The sequence below is a fragment of the Pseudopodoces humilis genome, chromosome 3 (genome assembly GCF_049639895.1).
Source record: "Pseudopodoces humilis isolate 2021_Gansu_Grassland_sample_001 chromosome 3, ASM4963989v1, whole genome shotgun sequence".
NCBI lineage: Eukaryota > Metazoa > Chordata > Aves > Passeriformes > Paridae > Pseudopodoces > Pseudopodoces humilis.
The window spans coordinates 113,053,704-113,070,195 of NC_142202.1; the positions used below are offsets into that span (position 1 = coordinate 113,053,704).

At 66.5% G+C, this 16,492-nt stretch overlaps 2 protein-coding genes and 2 non-coding genes across 7 annotated transcripts; 2 read left to right on the plus strand and 2 right to left on the minus strand.

Moving 5' to 3' along the window:
- Window positions 1-80: 80 nt before the first annotated feature.
- ATRAID (all-trans retinoic acid induced differentiation factor) lies at window positions 81-2,667 on the plus strand. Of its 2 annotated transcripts, XM_005532749.3 has the most exons (7): window positions 81-312; window positions 693-823; window positions 1,130-1,201; window positions 1,938-2,009; window positions 2,075-2,196; window positions 2,286-2,386; window positions 2,484-2,667. In XM_005532749.3, the coding sequence occupies exons 1-7, from the start codon at window positions 229-231 to the stop codon at window positions 2,586-2,588; spliced, it is 687 nt and encodes a 228-aa protein (XP_005532806.1). In that variant the 5' UTR covers window positions 81-228; the 3' UTR covers window positions 2,589-2,667. The 2 variants fall into 2 exon arrangements, with proteins under 2 accessions (XP_005532806.1, XP_087909407.1); XM_088053281.1 differs by lacking the exons at window positions 81-312; window positions 693-823 and adding an exon at window positions 917-1,025.
- A 282-nt stretch (window positions 2,668-2,949) lies between these two features.
- Window positions 2,950-3,113, minus strand: LOC148184745 (U1 spliceosomal RNA). Its single transcript, XR_015772338.1, has one exon. It is a non-coding gene; the product is annotated as a U1 spliceosomal RNA (small nuclear RNA).
- A 3,221-nt stretch (window positions 3,114-6,334) lies between these two features.
- On the plus strand, window positions 6,335-6,498 carry LOC148184746 (U1 spliceosomal RNA). The gene has a single exon (XR_015772337.1). It is a non-coding gene; the product is annotated as a U1 spliceosomal RNA (small nuclear RNA).
- A 393-nt stretch (window positions 6,499-6,891) lies between these two features.
- On the minus strand, window positions 6,892-14,081 carry MAPRE3 (microtubule associated protein RP/EB family member 3). 3 transcript variants are annotated; one of them, XM_014261277.2, is made up of 7 exons: window positions 13,979-14,081; window positions 9,535-9,662; window positions 9,302-9,447; window positions 8,943-9,144; window positions 8,268-8,419; window positions 7,967-8,119; window positions 6,892-7,733 (listed from the first exon to the last, which is right to left on the minus strand). In XM_014261277.2, the coding sequence occupies exons 2-7, from the start codon at window positions 9,653-9,655 to the stop codon at window positions 7,665-7,667; spliced, it is 843 nt and encodes a 280-aa protein (XP_014116752.1). In that variant the 5' UTR covers window positions 9,656-9,662; window positions 13,979-14,081; the 3' UTR covers window positions 6,892-7,664. The 3 variants fall into 3 exon arrangements, with proteins under 3 accessions (XP_014116752.1, XP_014116753.1, XP_014116750.1); XM_014261278.2 differs by lacking the exon at window positions 13,979-14,081 and adding an exon at window positions 11,997-12,283 and having other exon boundaries at window positions 8,988-9,144; XM_014261275.2 differs by lacking the exon at window positions 13,979-14,081 and adding an exon at window positions 11,997-12,281.
- Between the last annotated feature and the right edge of the window lie 2,411 nt (window positions 14,082-16,492).

The window sequence follows — 16,492 nt, forward strand, 5'->3', positions numbered from 1 at the left end:
CGATCCCCGGCCCCGATCCCCGATCCTTGGCCCCATCCCCGGCCCGGCCCCGCCGCGCTCCGCCCGCTCAGGCGGTCACCGTGCCCCGCTGCCCGCGCTGCCGGGGACCCTCCGTGGCCTCGTTCGGGTCCAGAGCGCGCCCGGCCCGTGGAGGCGGGGGGCAGAACGGGCACGGATCTGCCCCCTCCCGCTCGGTGCTGCCCGCCGTGCGGCCCCGGTGGCGCGGGGATGCTCGGGGCTGGCGGAGCCGTGGGCGGGTTGGCGCTGCTGCTGCTGCCGCTGCTGCTGCCCCGGGCCGCCCGCGGGACCGGGGTGAGCAACGGGGGGACAGGGCCGGGGTCACGGAAACAAGGGGAGGGCCGGAAACGGGGGACTGCGGTGGGCAGAGGATGGCACGGATCAGAGGTGCCCAGAGTCCAGGGAGTGCCCGCACGGGGATGCCCGGATCGAGAGCTCCCGGCGGGGAACCGAGGCCGGTGCGTCCCCGATCGGGGGTGTCCCGAGGCCGGGGGCGCCCGGCCTGGGGGTGCCCGGGCGTCGGGGCAGTGGCGGGTTGCCCCAAGGCCGAGGAGGCTGTCCTTTAACGGGGAGCGGCGGTACCCGGGCTTCGGGGATAGCCGGAGGTCGCGGGGCGCACGGGGGTCGGGGGTGCCCCTGTACCGCCCCTGCCCACTCCCCCTCGACCTCTCCAGGTGTGCGGGCTCTGCCCGGGGCCGCCGCGGAACGGCTCCATCGTGTCCCGGTTCTGTGAGTCCCGGGGCAACACCGAGACCGATGGGCGCTGCTGCCGGGAGCGGGCTCCGTCCCCAGGGCGGCTTCTGGGGTACGGGGGGCGGGGGGAGGACGGGGATGCCGGGGCTGGGGGCGAATCTGGGGTGCTGGGGGCGTCGGGGGCCGTGTGATGGGGGTGCTCGGGGGATGGAGGGTGCCGGGATGGGTTTTTGGGTTCACAGTGGTGTCAGGGGAATGGCAGGGCTGGGGAACGCCTGGATGGAGCGTCCTGGATGGTGGCGTGTGGAGACCAGGTACGGGCAGGGGCCAAGATGGGTGCTGGGGGCCACAAGGGCGTTGGGGTAAAGTGTGGGGAGCAGGCATGATACTGTCTGCCCCAACCACTGCCCTTTCCCAGGCTGGACCTGAGCAACTGCTCCCTGCACACTGTCCCCCCGGGGCTGGCCGAGGCCACTGATGCCATTGTCCTGTGAGTTCCCCTGGGACCCCTCTGGCCCCTGCAAGGAGCTGGGCTGGGCTGGGCTGGGAGAGGGGTTGGGGCAGGTTTGGTGGGACATGCCCATGGGCCCAGGCCAGCACAGCCGTGCCCTGCTGGTCCCAGGGACGGTGGCCACTCCCTGCCCTCATGGCTGTCAGTAACAGTCCACAGGGTGTGAACAAACAGAAACCACCCCCATTGGTAAATGGGGAGCCCTGGGACCTATCTGACCAGGCAGCCTCCCCCCTGTGTCCAGTGGGAGCATGGGACAGATCCTTCTGGAGTTCTGTCATGGTGCACATTGTCACAGGACAGCTCTCCCGTGGGGGCCTGTGCTGGCAGGTGAGAGATGAGCCACTTGGTCACATCTTGACTTTTGCCACAGTTGCACACAGCGTCCTTGGCCCCAGGCTGGAGAGACAGGAGTCAGGGAGGTGACTCCGGACAGCCAGCCACGTCCAGGCCACTGTCAGGTCTCAGTGCCCAGTTGTGCCCAGTGAGCCGTGGTGGCCCTCGGGGCAGCACGACACCTCAGCTCATCAGTGTTTTTGTTAATGACCAAGCGGTCCCTTAGCAGCTCTGCAGAGACCTTTGAGCCCTTGCTGTAGGGCTGCACTCCCAGGGCCTCGGGTGGGGGATCGTGGGTGCATGGAAAGCACCTGAGGTTCAGTGAGGTGCCAGGGGTACCCCCGGTGCCAGATGAGACTGAAGGTCCGTGTGTTCACAGGGACTTGACTGAGAACCCCATGACAGCTCTCCCCAATGGTTCCTTCCTGGGCTTCATCCACCTGCAGAGCCTGTGAGTGCTGGGGGCAGGAGGGGCTGGGGGGTCACCGTGGTGCCCGTGCTGAGCTCTGCCCCCAGCGCGGTGCCGCTGACACTGGAGTGTCCAGGCGGGAGTGACGCCTGGCAGGACGTGACAGTGGATGGGAGCAGCCGGCTGTGCCAGGGACAGAGGAACCCCTGCAACAGCTCTGTGGAACTCGGTATGGTGGGGGACTGACCCTGGCAGTGTGTGCATGGGGCTGGCAGTGGGGTCTGGCCTCGGCCCCTAACCCCTGCTCTGCTCTGCCAGCCTGGCCATGCCCTGAAAACTCTGTGTGTGCCCCTGACGGACCCGGCTTCACCCAATGCCTCTGTGACAATCCCTTCCATGGCTACAAGTGCCTGCGTGAGGTGAGTTCCTGTGGGACTGAACCTCTCTCTGGCTGTGCCCCAGCCAGGTCAGCAGGGGCTGCAGGGAGTGCTGATGCTCACTCCTGGTCCCCGACAGGGAACATTCCCGATGCTTCTCTTTGGAGGAATCCTGGGCACTGCCACTGTGTCCCTATCGCTGCTGCTGTGGGGCACCCAGCGGAGGAAGGCCAAGACCCCCTGAGCAGGGCAGGGGGCCGTGCCTGGGCTGTAAGCTCTGAGGCCTGGGAGGCTCTCGGGATCAATAAAGCTGCAGGTCCTCACTGTGTGTCCGTCTGGTTCCTTCCCGGGGAAGGGTGGGCGCGCCGGGGCTCAGTGGCACGCACGGGAAGGGGCCAGGCCGGTTCCCACACTCCCCACGCTGGGGCCGAAGCGGGGCTGAGCAGCAGGAACGTCCGCAGCGGGACCCGACCGCCCTCCGTCACCTTCCCCAGCCCCGAGGAACAGCGCCTGCCTCGGCTGCTGAAAATGGTCTGTTGGGCAATTCCCCGACAGCAGCCGAAACAGCAACGGCACACATTCAACCTGTCCTTAAACTTTCAGACCAGGGGAGAGCGCGAACGCAGTCCCCCCCTACCACAAATTATGCAGTCGAGTTTCCCGCATTTGGGGAAATCGCAGGGGTCAGCACACCCGGAGTGCAAGGGATGAGCCTCGCCCTGGGAAAACCACCTGCCTGATCATGGTGTCTCCCCTGCCAGGTAAGTATGCCCAACCCCGCCCCACGCCCAACCACCCTGACCGCCCCACGCCTCCCCAACACACGCCCACCCCGACCCCGCCCCCGCACCCAACCGGCCCCGCGCTGCGGCCCGGCCCGCACGGCCCGGCCCGCGCAGCGCCCGCGGACGCGCGAGGGCAGCGCGGGCTCTGCGCGGGCCGTGTCCCGGCATGCCGCGCGCCTCGCCTCGTTTGCATAACCCCGCCCCCGGCCCTCCCCCTCCCTGCCCCGCCCCCTCCGGGCCGCTCCCGCCGCTCCGCGGACCCGCCCGGCCCGGGCACCGCCGGGAGCCCCGCGGACCGCGGCAGCCGCGGCCCCGAGCCCGCAGGAGCAGCTCTTCCCTCCGCTGGGGCCGCGTTCTGCTCGCAGGGAGTGGCCGATGGGGCGATGGGCACCATCTCCCGCTGCCGGAGTTCCCTTTCCCCCGGGCACTGCCCGCTCCTGCCGGTGACGCTCCCGGTGCCTCTCGTCCGGACAGTCCGTTCCTCTCGGGCTTCTCCCTAAGAAAAAAGATTGGCCGAGTGTGCGGCGTTCACTGGGGAATTGGGCAGTCACGAGTGTCTGTCCGCAGGTGCTGATGAACAACTAAAAAGTTCCATTCAAATCTCGAGAAATCATTTCCCCCTTTGAGCTGCATTTCCCCACTCAGGGCAAAGACAAGGTGACGCTGTTCCCCCCCCGGGATACCAGAAAAAACCTCTTTCACACCCAGCACCGCAAAGTGCCTCTTGGTCCCTGGGACCGAGGAGAGGGTGCCGGGGTTTGGGACAAGCCGATGAACGTCAGCACTTCAGTTCCCGGAACTCTTGCACCGCTGTGTCCCAGCGAGTTCGGCTTCTTCTCTGGGGGGATAAGAGCGGTAAATTTGAATTGGCAATAACCCAAACTCTAAAAAAGAGCCTATTAACATTTCCAGACCTCGGTGGGCCTCTCATTTTATCGGGGCTGGTCTTTTCTTACAGGCTTCGGTTCAGCTTTTATCGGACTCACGTTTGTCTCTTGCCTCGTTTTATAAATTAAATTAGAATTTTGACAACTAGATCCCTTGGGTTAATGGCAGTTTAATTAAAAAGGAATACAATTTAGTAAATTAAACAATAATTTGGTATAAAAAATACAGTTTAATAAAAAAAATATAATTTAGCAGAAAATTACAATTTATATATCTAATCTGCCAATAATTAAGCATGATTAAACCATAAGCAAAACCGACCGGGATATGGGGAGGGCTTCTCACCCCACCTCACGTACAAAACCGACCGGGGTACGGAGGGGGTTCCCCACCCTGCCCCACGTACAAAACAAAGCACTTCCAGCTAAACTCATATACCGTGTGCTTATACATATTCATTCATGTTTCCCGTCAGTTTCCTCCTATTTCCCATTTTTCTGACTTTATGTCACTTTTCCTCACAGCACACGCCTCACTTGTTGTTAGGGGGTCTCCAGTCTTCTTTTGGGGTCTTTTGGCGAAGGCTTCTCCTCTTCCTCGTTGTCCTTTGGATAACCTTACAGGTTTGTGTGTGCGTACTAAGCGTTGTGCTATGTAAGTTACTAATTAGTCTTACATTTACTGATTTTAGACCCAATGCCTGAAGTTCTAATTTTGTCTATCTCAAGGCCATTTTTCTCTTGGGACATCACTGATCTTCCAAACTCCATCCTGTACCTCAATTTAACACGTAACATCTGTAAAGGGGTACATCTGCCTTGTAACACCGATTCTTTTGATTGCTTCTGATAATAACTTTCCAAATAGTTACAATTTAGTTAGCACGAATCAATTCCATTTATTACACCCGGGATTCCCAAAGCCCAAAGCAGTGGTATGAGCACACCTGAAACTTCCCCGGGCATTTCCTCCTCTTCCCCCAGGTTTCCCTGGGGAATGGGCAGAGCTGCACTTTCCATGCATTTTCCAGAGGAATATGCAAACCGGACAGAGCCCTTTGGAAAAGTTAATTGCGCTTTTAAGCGGCACAGCAAACCCTGCCTGAGCCACGGCAAAGGGCACTCGGGCACGTGGAGAAAGCGACGGGGTCATTTTGCGTTCCCAGCGGCGAATTCCATGGGTTGTCTGAGGGATTTCCTGCCCCTGAGGGATTTCCTGCCCTGAGAGATTTCCTCCCATTGCAGCAACAACAATGACCTTCCACTCAAAGGTCCCTCAGAGCCGGTAACTATGGACCAAGATATTCCAGTACCCACTAGAAAATCCACTGTTCCACTCCCCGCCTTAAGTGCAACCAAAGGATCGGCCGGGGGAAACAGGAGACGCCTCCGGTCCCCTTCAGTCCAGCCCAATTTCTTCCTCTTCCGATTTTCCCTTCCGTCCCTGCTCGTCCCGTCCTGCCTGCACCCCGCACCCTGATACTTCTGGAGCGCCGTTAATCCCGACTCAGACCTCGTCCCTGAAGTACACCTTGCCTTCTGCCGCTTCGCTGCCCCTGACAAGAGATTTGGTCACTTCTTTTGGCTCTTCTCCTTCTCTTCTACCCCTTCCCATCGTTACAGGCATCACTTGGGATTATTTCCCATCCTCTCTGCCCCTCGTCTTTTGCGGCGTTTCCTTCCTGCCCGCGGCACGGAGCGCGGCCGAGCGCGGCGTTCGGCGGCAGCGCTTCCTTCTCTGGCGGGGTCCGGTTCCGTTCGGGGTCCGGTTCCGTTCGGGACCCGGATCCGTTCGGGGTCCGGTTCCGTTCGGGACCCGGTTCCGTTCGGGGTCCGGTTCCGTTCGGGGTCCGGTTCCGTTCGGGACCCGGTTCCGTTCGGGGTCCGGTTCCGTTCGGGGTCCGGTTCCGTTCGGGACCCGGATCAGGACGGGCCCGGGAGGGGCGGGGGAGGCTCCGCCGCGCCGCCAGGGGGCGCTGTCGCGGGAGAGCGGCGCGAGGCGTGGTTCGGGGGAGGCGTGACCATGCAAATCACAGTGGGGCAGGGGGGGCGTGGTTATGCAAATCATAGTGGGCGGGGGCGGTGCGGGGGCGGTTTATGGGCGGGGTTATGCAAACGAGGTGAGGCGCGCGGCATGCCGGGACACGGCCCGCGCAGAGCCCGCGCTGCCCTCGCGCGTCCGCGGGCGCTGCGCGGGCCGGGGCGTGCGGGCCGGGCCGCAGCGCGGGGCCGGTTGGGTGCGGGGCGGGGGTCGGGGTGGGCGTGTGTTGGGGAGGCGTGGGGCGGTCAGGGTGGTTGGGCGTGGGGCGGGGTCGGGCATACTTACCTGGCAGGGGAGACACCATGATCAGGCAGGTGGTTTTCCCAGGGCGAGGCTCATCCCTTGCACTCCGGGTGTGCTGACCCCTGCGATTTCCCCAAATGCGGGAAACTCGACTGCATAATTTGTGGTAGTGGGGGACTGCGTTCGCGCTCTCCCCTGGTCTGGACGTTAAAAATAGATTAAAACCTTGGCGTTCACTGGAAGAGCGAGCAGAAGCTTTGCTCTCCCTGCTCCTTGTCCCGTAGAGGCTCCGCAGCTTTCAAGGTCCATTTCTGCGCTGTTGAATGATGGCTGGTGCCGTTCGGCGCTCCGCACAATCCCGCCCGGGCCGAGGCAGGAGCAGGTGCTGAGGCAGCTCCGTGCTTTTATAGCCCAAATTAACCTCGAAAGAAACTGGTCACTCAGTTTCTCAAACCGGCCCTCCTCACACGCTGTGCTCCCACAGCCTCCACCCGGCTCGACTCCGGCCTCCCACTCTCCTGTGGAGGGTCTGTGAGCACAGAGGAGCCCCCAGGACCCTGCAGTGTCCCCCAGCACGGGCAGGACGCGGTGTTACCACACGAGTTTATTTAAATAAAACCGAACACAGATGCAGCGTTGCGACCGGTGTGATGGACCAGACAAGCGATGCGACAGGGACACGGCAGCCAGGGCGGGTGGGCGCTGCGAGCCCTTGCGGTGACCCACCCCAACCCCGGCTCCTTGGGGGCCACGGGCAAGAGGAGAGGGCCCACTGCCATTCCATGCCATGGTGAGGACAGGCTCACTCTCCGGGACCCCCGTGGCTGCAGGTGCCCCCCGCTGCCATGGCCGCACTGGGCTGGGGTTTCCTTTTCATCTTCCCAGAAACCTGAACCAACATCTCTCTCCTCTGTTCCGTGGCCTCCCACTCCTACAGGCTGCCAGCCCGGCACTCACTCTGCCACAGGGGTCCTGGGGCCCTGGGGGTCCCAGCAAGGTGAGCAGCACACGGCACCCCGGGCCAGCCCCCGAGGACTCGCTGTTCCTTCTCACGCTCACTGTGGGCAGGCAGGACACCAGGGCGGACGCGGCACTCGCTCACACCAGGGGGACAACAGAAATAAATATGGGGAGGGGGTGGCGTGGGCCAGGCCCAAGCGTGGGGCCGGAGCCCGTCCCCCGCCCCGGCCCCCAGCGCAGCCGCGCTCCTCGCCCCAGGGATGTCGGCTGGTTATGGAGATGGTGGCTTCCCCCTGGAGCTGCCGGAGACCGCGATGGCGTGTGACAGTGCAGGGCGAGGCGCGGGCTCAGACCTCCAATGTCTATGGTGGGGGCGGCGCGGGGGGCGCGGGCGCGGGCCGGGGCTAGTACTCGTCCTGGTCCTCTGGCGGCTGCTCCTCCAGCTCGTCGTCCTCTGGTGGGGCGAAGCCCTCCTGGGGGGAAAGATGGCAGCCATTGGCACAGGGGTGGCACGGCTGGGCACACCAACCTCCACCTGGCATGGCAGGAGGCCTTTGGGAAAGCCCAACCCCGTCCTGGCACCCCACGGAGTGAACGAGGCCAAGAACAACTGGGGGAGAAGGGAGTCCCTCTCCTCTCCCAGGGAAGTCCAGAGAGCGGGACAGGGACACGGGCTGCAGGGGCATCCTGAGGTGCCCGGCCTCACCTCCGTGGCATAGAGGACGCTGACGATGCCGGTGATGATGGGGCTGTTCTCGTTCTCGTGCTCCTGACAGATGAGCTCAATGTCCCGCAGTTTGCTGAAGTAGAAATCCCGCTCCTTCTCCAGCCCATCCACTGTCAGCTTCAGGTCCATCAGCTGTGGGAGAGGGAAACGGCCAATATCTTCAGCCCCCCCAGTCCCACAGTGCACCCCAGCCCCCTGGCTGGGACCCCCTACCTGGCTGAAGCCTTTGGTCGCCCCCAACCCTGCGGTGCCCCCCAGTCCCCTGGCAGGGAGCCCCTACCTGCTGGTTGAGCTCCAGGATCTGCGCGTCAGCCTCGGTGCCGCCGTTGCGGGCGGCGGGCGAGTTTTTCCGTAGGATGCCGCTGGGCACGTTGCCGAGGCGGGCTGGGTTCGGGGTGTTCTTGGGGCCCGTGGGGGAGGTCCTCTGGGGGACTTGACAGCACACGGGGACCAACGGGTTAATGCTGGCTGGGGGGGGCTGCCAGCAGGGACCCCCCCTACGTTGTGTGGGGGCAGCAGTGGGCAGCAAGGGCAGGCAGATACCCTGTGCAGAGCCACAGGCTCTCCCAACTCCAGCCTCCCCCCTGCCTCAGTTTCCCCTGGCAAATCTTGCCCCCAGCCCTCCAAGGGTGCTCGCGGCTCGTTTGGGGTTCAGCATGGGATCTGAGGAGGTCCCAGACCTTGACGGTTCCCACTGGGCCAGCACGGGGAGCCCCCAGGGCTGGGGTGACAAACCGCCCCCAGCCCAGGCTGAGCAGGCAGATGGAGGCAGCCAGGATCCCTGCTCCTCCGCTGTCTCGGTGTCCCTGCAGACCCCGCCAGTCCCCCCGGTCGCAGGCAGGCAGGCAGCAGAGCAGGGCGCAGGCAGGGGTCAGGGGGACGCCTGGCCATGACCAGCACGTCACGGGGTGCAGAGGGCGGGGGGCAGCGCTCGCTGGGGGGCCCCGGACATTACCTGCAGTGCCAATGGGTTTCTTGGGTTTGTTGTAGATGTGATCACCTGGGTTAGGGGGGGGCGCGACGTCCTGGCCCTGCCGCGCCAGCAGCGGGTTGTACTCCTTCCCATCGTAGTTGGCGTCAAAGAATTTCTTGAACCACTGGATGAACTCAAAATTGTCCTGGAACTTGCCCTTCACCAGCCGCTCCACCGCGATGATCTGGGGGGACACGGAGGGGCTGGCAGGGCAGTGCTCCCAGCTGGCCCCCAGCACAGCGGGGATACGAGCACGGTGGGGACACCACGGCACAGAACAGCACGGACCCCGGCAGAAATAGAATCCCACAGGGCAGCCCCTGCTGTCCCCATGGACCTACTTTGTCCACTCCCATCTTCTTGAAGGCGGCCTGCAGCACCTTGAAGTTGTGGATGTACTCGTGCTCCAGCTTGGCCTGGAACTTCACCTTGCGCAGGTGCACGCAGCCGGGGAACAGCATGTCCATGAACTGGCAATACGCAGCCCCTGTGCCGGGCCCACGCCGTGGTCAAGGGGGGCTGGGGGCACCCTGACCACATCCCCCGTGTCCCCTACACCGCCCCACAAGCCCACCTGAGCAAAGCTGCTCGATCTTGGTGTAGTTGAGCTGCAGGGAGTCGTTGACCCAGGCCAACATGTCATGGCGGCTCAGGTTCTCGCTGGTCACCGATGTCGAGTACACATTGACGGCCATGCCCCAGCTGCCAAGAGACAGGGGTCACACCAGCACCCCGGGGCACCCCAACCCCGCACCAGGGACACTGGGATCCGGGGTGTCCATCCCACCCAGATTCCAACACTGGGGGCACAGGCACGCAGGGTGCCCATCCCAACTGTGCTACAACAGCAAGGGACAGCGGGGCCAGGCTGCCACGGTGCAACCTGTGGGACCCCCCACTCCAGCCGCACCCCGAGGTATGGCACGGAGGCATGAGGGGCCCCCAGAACCCCCATTGTGGCCCACCCCACCAGGTGGACCCCTGCCCTGAACAGGGGTACCCAGGGGAGCCGGGTTTGGGGTACTGCTGGGAGTGAGATGGGGATACAGTGCAGGATGTGGCTCATGGGGAAGGGGTCCCAGGACACAGGCATTGCTAAGGGGATGCAAGCACTGCCGAGGGCACTGCCCCTGCACCGAGGGGCTGCTGCCCTGTGTGAGCCCACGGGGCTGCCGGGGGCTTCTGCCCATAAGCAGCTTAGGGCCCCCCTCTCCGGCCTCCGGTGCTGCCTAATCTGCTGGGGCCGGGATCGGGATCGGGGTCCATTAGATCAGGGCTTAGAGGGGCAACATCTGCCGGCAGGCGGCCTGTGCCCAGATGGCTGGGGGATCCAGGACCCCCTGGCTGCAGTCCCAGCATGGCAGAGCACAGGGAGCGCCACTGCAGAGAGGGGGGCACCGAGCCCCAGTCTCACTGTCCTGCACAAAATGCTTTAGTGCAGCGACCGGCTCTACTGCCCCTTCCCGGGAGTGGGGGTCCCGGTGCCCCCGCGGCCCCCCCGCACACCAGCGGCGGCAGCGGCGGCGTTAATCCGCTTCCCTCTTTGGTGAGGGGGGCTGCGGGCCCGGGCCAGCTGCCAGGCGGGGGCTGAGGGGAGGGTGCAGCCCCCCTAGCCCCCCCTCCCGATCCACAGCCCGGGGGAATGAGGGGGGACGCTCCCAGCGCACATCTGCGCCCTGGGCTCGCAGTGCTGGGGGCCTGCGGGGTGCTGCCACCCCGGGGTGCTGTCTCCCCTCAGGGCCCGTTTGCGGGGGCAAAAGGTCCCGGTGGCCGCAGTCCCCCCACTCTCGGGTACAGCACCACGGTGACCCAGCACCGGCGATGTCGCACGGCTGTGGCCGCTTGAATCCCCCCGGCAGCTGAGCCGATCCGTCCCCTGCCGCGGCCGGGACCCCCGGGACCCCCGTCCCATCCCGCCGTGCTACCGCACGCAGCCGCGGGGGGGGGGCGGTATTTTTAGCCACCACCGCAGCAGCGGGAACCGAGGCCCCCGCGCCGCCGCCGCCCCCGGCACGGCGAGATGCGCACCGACCCGCTCCCGGCACCGGCGAGAGCCAAAGCCCGTCCCGCGCCCGTTTGGCGGCATCGCGGCACTGGGGTGCGGGCAGGGGTCCCCCCGCAGGGCTCTCCCCATCTTCCCCCCCTCTCCTGGCTCCGGCAGCGGAGCTGAGTCATGCGCGGCGCTGAGCCAGAGCCACGCGCACTGCGGTGCCGCGGCTGCCGGGTACCGGGGCACGGGCTGCAGCGGGGGCGGCAGCGGGGGCACGGGGCACGGGCTGCCTGCCCGCCCCGGCGAGGAGCAGCTGACACCCCCCTGCCACCGCCGGCCCTTCCCCGAATGCCCGGGGCGGCTGCCGGCAGAGCCGAAGCAGGAGCCCACGGAGAGCCGGGGGGCCGCGGCGTGCCCTGGCTGAGCGGGGGACGCCCCTGGAACCCGGCACAGCCGCCCAGGGCTCTGCGGCATCCTGTCCGTGTGCGCTCCTGGGGGACGGGCAGGCACCCCCAGGTTCCCCGCCGAGATGAACTGAGGTGTCCCCGCTCCAGCCGGACCTCGACCCCCGCACACGCCGGCACGCCTGAGAGCCCGGGGGCGAACCCTGACCCGCGGGGAACACCCTGATCCACACGGAGAACCCCGACACGCGGAGAGAACCCTGATCCTGCCGGGAGCACCTTGACCCACCGGGAGAACCCTGACCCCGCCAGGCACCCGCGTGTCCCGATCGCGGTGCGGGGACGCCGCTCGGTGCCACCCGGTCCGTCCCCACCCTCCCAAACGCCTTCCAAGCCCCCGGCGCAGCGCCGAGCACGCCCCGGTGTAATGACAGGGCAGCCGGGGCCTGCGGCACCCTCCGACCCACTGCCGCCCCGACGCCGGGCGATGGACGCGCCCAGGGCCGGGAGCCTCCGGCCCGGCCGGTTTGCCGCCGGCTCTCGCCAAAAGAACTAACGAAATTAAGAATTCAGCCCGGATTCCCGGCAGGCCGTGAGGAGAGGGGTTGTTGCCGGGCGCCCGGCCAGGCGGGGGACGCTTACCGCTGCATTTTAATTGTCCGGCCAGGAGCTGCTAATCACGGCCCGACGGTGACCGAAGCCCCGGGCGTGCGTCCGTGCCCGTCCCGCGGCGCTGCCGGGGCGCACGCAGAGGTCGTCCGGGCCCGGTCCCACGGTGCAGCCCCCCCGGCCGCTCTGCCCAAACAAACGGGAGCAGAGTGAGGCCGTGAGGTGCCAGCGCGGCGGCCGAGGGCGGCACCGACGGCGGGCACCGGGAGCTGAGCAGCGCGTCGGTGCCGGCCCAGCAGCACCGCGGTGCCGGTGCGAACTGGGCTGCTGCGACTGGCGGGTTCTATTTTGGGAGCCGTCCCGGTGGCTTCTCAAGTGACAAACACGCGAGGGGGGTGGCAGACAGCCCGGCGGGGGCCGAGCGCCGTGCGGAGCCGCCACGGGGCTGCCGAGGATCTGGCAGCGGGCACGGTGGCCCGGGTGCTAACAGCGAGGGCCACTCGCCCACGTCCCTCCCCAGGCGCCCCCCAGAGCCACTTCCCCCCACCCCGAGCAGAGCAGCCCCGCGCCACAGCCCGCGCTGCCGTGGGCACAGGTGGCTTTGCCGGGGGCGGGCAGCGCCCAGCTTCGCACCGGCCCCATCCCCAGCTCCGTACCGGCTCCGGCCCCAGCACCCTTCCCTGTTTCCCGGCGGCAGCGCCCGTCCCGGCCCGCGGCGAGGCAAACCGGCCGTACACGCACCGGGAGCTGGCGGCTCCCGGCGGCGATGCTCGGGGCGCAGAGCGAGTGCCCGACCGCCCAAATCCCCCCGCCCGCTCGGCTCCCGCTAACCTAAATAACTCGGTACAGCGGCGGGAGCATGTGCAGAGCGGAGCCCTCCCCCCTGCTCCTGAAATATTAATGCCGCGGGATGAGCCGAGCTGGCAGAGTCGGGCTGGGTGGGGGACACGCATACCCGGCCGGGACAGCGCGCCTCTGACATGCCGCCGGGCAGGGCTGTCCCCAGAGTGTCCCCACACCCGTGATGGGACGCACCGTAAGGGTCCGCGACATCCCCAGCACCCCAGTCACCGTGAGGGGTGTCAGAGCCGCTCTGTGTGCCCGACCGCGGCGGGAGGACCCGCTCGGGAAGATCCCCGGCAGGAGATGGGATTGGATATCCCGGGAATGGCGGGGGAGCGCGGAGAAGGGCCCCGGCCCCATCCCGACACGCACGCGTCAGTGACACCGTCACCTTACCGGTGACACCACTGTACCGGTGACACCGCCGCCGCCGTGCCGCCATGAGTCCGAGGACCGAGAGCGCGTCACGCTCGGTGTGTCACGGTGACAGCCACCTGCCGCCGCTCCGGACCGCCACGGAGGCATCCCGGGAGCATCACCCACAGCGGCACCCGTGGGACGGGACCGGCGCACCGGCGGTGCCCGAGCGGCGGCGGCTCGGGTCCCGCAGGACCCCCCGGGACCGGAGGCCCCCGGGTGATGGCCGGGAGCCGACGATGGCCGGTACCGGCGGCGATGGCCGGGCCGGTGCTGCGCGGTGCCGGAGCCGACACTACAGCGTGCCATACCGGCGCCGCGCCATGCTGGGGCCGTTCCGTACCGGGAGCGCACCGTGCCGTGCCCGCGGTCCCGCGGGAGCCGCGGTCGGGACGCAGGGGCGGCCGCCGCTGAGTCAGGCCGCGCCTCGCTGCCACCGGCCCCGCGGGACCGCTCGGCCTCCCCGCTCAGCCCTGACCCGTTCGCGGCCCCGCTCCGACCGCTCCATCCCCGGCATTACCGGACGAACCGGCCCCTCTCTCTCCTCCGGACGCTCAATCTCCGGAGGCCCCTCGCCCCTTTGGCCTCGCTTCTCCAGCCCCGCTGCCGGCCCGGCCCCGCCACTCCGTCCCGCAAGGCCCCCCGGCCCCCCCCGCCCGGCCTGCCGGGCGGCGGCGGCCGGTTCGGGGATGCGGGTGATGACGGTAGCGCTGCCCGCTCCCTTCCTTGCCCCCGGCCGGTCTCGCCGCACTCACCGCTCGGCCGCGGCCGCCGCCGCTCCACTCCCCCCGCTCCGCTGCTCCGGGACCGGGACCGGGACCGGGCCGGAACCGCACGGACCGACCGCGCCTGCGCCGCCCCCCCCGCGGGCGGTGCCAACTGCCCCGCCCCGCCCCCGCTGCCATGGCAACGGACCCGGCCACGCCCCTTCTGACCGCTGGCACGGCCTGACCACGCCCCTTCCAGCGCGTCACCTGTCTGGCTACGCCCCTCTTGCTGCCATGGCAACGCTCCTGGCCACGCCCCTCCCGCCATGACAACAGACATGGCCGAGCCCCCGTCGCCATGGCAACGGGCCCGACCAGCGCCCCCTGGTGGCGGGAGGCGGCTTCTGCACCCCCCCGGCCCTCTCGGGGACCCTCCCTAAACACCCCCAGACCTCTCGGGGACCCACCCTAAACACCCCCAGAACCCTCGGGGACCCACTCTAAACACCCCCAGACCCCTCGGGGACCCTCCCTGAACACCTCCCAGACCTTTCAGGAACCCACCCTAAACACCCCGTAAGTACCCCCAGGCCTCTCAGGGACCCTCCCCGGGATCGTTCTGTGATCCTTCAAGACCCCTCTAAGACCCCCTGAGCCTCCCCCGGGATCACTCTGGGACCTCTCCATCCTCTTCCAATCCCTTTGGGATTCTTCAGGGCTTCCCCCGGGATCTCCTCAGAGCCCCCCAGCACTCCTGGGAGCACAGCAGGGTCCCCTCTGGGACACCCCCAGAGACCCTCCTGAGATCCCCTCGGGACCCTTGGGTACCATTGTGAGCTCTCTCTCGGAGACCCCCGAGCCCCAAATTATCCCGGGACACCCCCCTGTAACCCGGGGACACCCAGAGCCCTTGTGACACACCTCAGAGACCCCCGAGCCTACTGGAGACCCCCCCACACCCACATCCCCCCACATCCCCCTGCACCCACCTGTGTTTGTGCATCTGAGCAGAAGTGTCCACCTGGCGACAGGGCCAGCTTTGTCACTCCCCCTTGTCTTACCGTGTCCCCACACGTCCCACTTGTGTCCCCCTGCATGTCCCACATACCCACGTCCCCAAAATCTTCACGCATGTCCCATGTTCCCTCGTGTTCCCACATGTTCATTCATGTCCCCACACATGTCCTCCCTGTGTCCCCATGTATCTCCTGTGTGTCCCTGTGTCCCCTCATGTCCCCCCTGTGTCCCCATGTCACGGCTCTTTCACCTCCCAGCGCTCTCCTGGGACCTGCTTGCCCCCGGGTGCTGTGACCGTGGGGTCCCGAGCGCTGTCCCCAAGGCCCGTCCCAGAGCCCCGGGACCCCCAGACCCCAATGAGGTGCAGGCCAGGAGCTGTGAACGGTCTTTAATGAGCAAACAACGGACGGCATGTTCCTAAACTGGCCGTGGGGACCACCCGGGGGGACACGGGACCCCCGCCAGGTGCCCGCCGGCCCCCAAACACCTACAGGGACCTACACGGGAGGGCACAGGGGACACGGGGGCCAGGAAGGGGCGAGGGGCTGGGACAGCCCCCCATAGCACCAGGGGGGAAAGGGACTTCTGGGGGGGCCACACACACACGGACCCCCGCGGGCAGCAGGGCTGGGGAGCTGGCAGGGCCTGTCACAGGTGTCACAGCGGTGGGACACTGGCACACACGTGTGCAGCTGTGTGACACCTACCCAGGGGCTCACCTGTGCACACGTGTGTGCAAACACCCCGCTGGGCCCCTGCAGGTGTGACACAGGTGTGGGACATGGGTGTGACCCAGGTGTGTGACCCAGGTGTGACCCAGGTGTGACCCAGGTGTGACACACGGGTGTGTGACCCAGGTGTGTGACCCAGGTGTGACCCAGGTGTGACACACGGGTGTGTGACCCAGGTGTGTGACACAGGTGTGACCCAGGTGTGACACAGGTGTGACACAGGTGTGACACAGGTGTGACACCTCTCCCTGTGGGGCTGTAGGAGCTCACGGTGGGGAGGAAGGGGGTGTGTGGGGATGGGGGTGCAGGGATAGGGACGAGGGAGCAGAGATGTGGGTCAGGGATGGGGGCTGGTGACGGGTAAGGGATGGAGATCAGGTACGGGATGGGGGAGATGGGAATGGGGGTCTGGGCTGGAGGGGCTCGGGGATGGAGATGCAGGTGCAGGGTGGAAATGGGGGAGTGCAGATGGAGCTGGGGAGAACAGCAGGGGAGATGGGGGCCAGGGATGGTGACTGGGTTCGGGGAGGGCAGGACAGCAGCAGGGATGGGGGAAGGATCGGGGGGTGGGAGATGGAGGGGAGCAGGAATGGGGATCAGGATGGTGGTGGGGGTTGGGGGTCAGGGATGGGGCAGGCTGCGGCAGAAAGGGGGGGGGTCCCTGCGTCTCCCCTACGCTAGTGACACAAACCACTTCAGAGTATTTCCACGTGATGCACAAACAAGTCAAAAATTCACTGATCCAAATCCAACGTGCAAACAGAAAAGGGCCGGGGGGGGCACCCGCTGCCCCCGGTCCTCCGCGGCCCCCGGC

Coding starts and splice junctions, on each gene's coding strand:
- ATRAID (XM_005532749.3), top strand. CDS start 229: ATGCTCGGGGCTGGCGGAGCCGTGGGCGGGTTGGCGCTGCTGCTGCTG. Junction 313..692: donor GGGCCGCCCGCGGGACCGGG/GTGAGCAACGGG, acceptor CGACCTCTCCAG/GTGTGCGGGCTCTGCCCGGG. Junction 1,202..1,937: donor GCCACTGATGCCATTGTCCT/GTGAGTTCCCCT, acceptor GTGTGTTCACAG/GGACTTGACTGAGAACCCCA.
- MAPRE3 (XM_014261275.2), bottom strand. Junction 9,448..9,534: donor GATCGAGCAGCTTTGCTCAG/GTGGGCTTGTGG, acceptor GGCCCGGCACAG/GGGCTGCGTATTGCCAGTTC. Junction 9,145..9,301: donor AGAAGATGGGAGTGGACAAA/GTAGGTCCATGG, acceptor GTGTCCCCCCAG/ATCATCGCGGTGGAGCGGCT.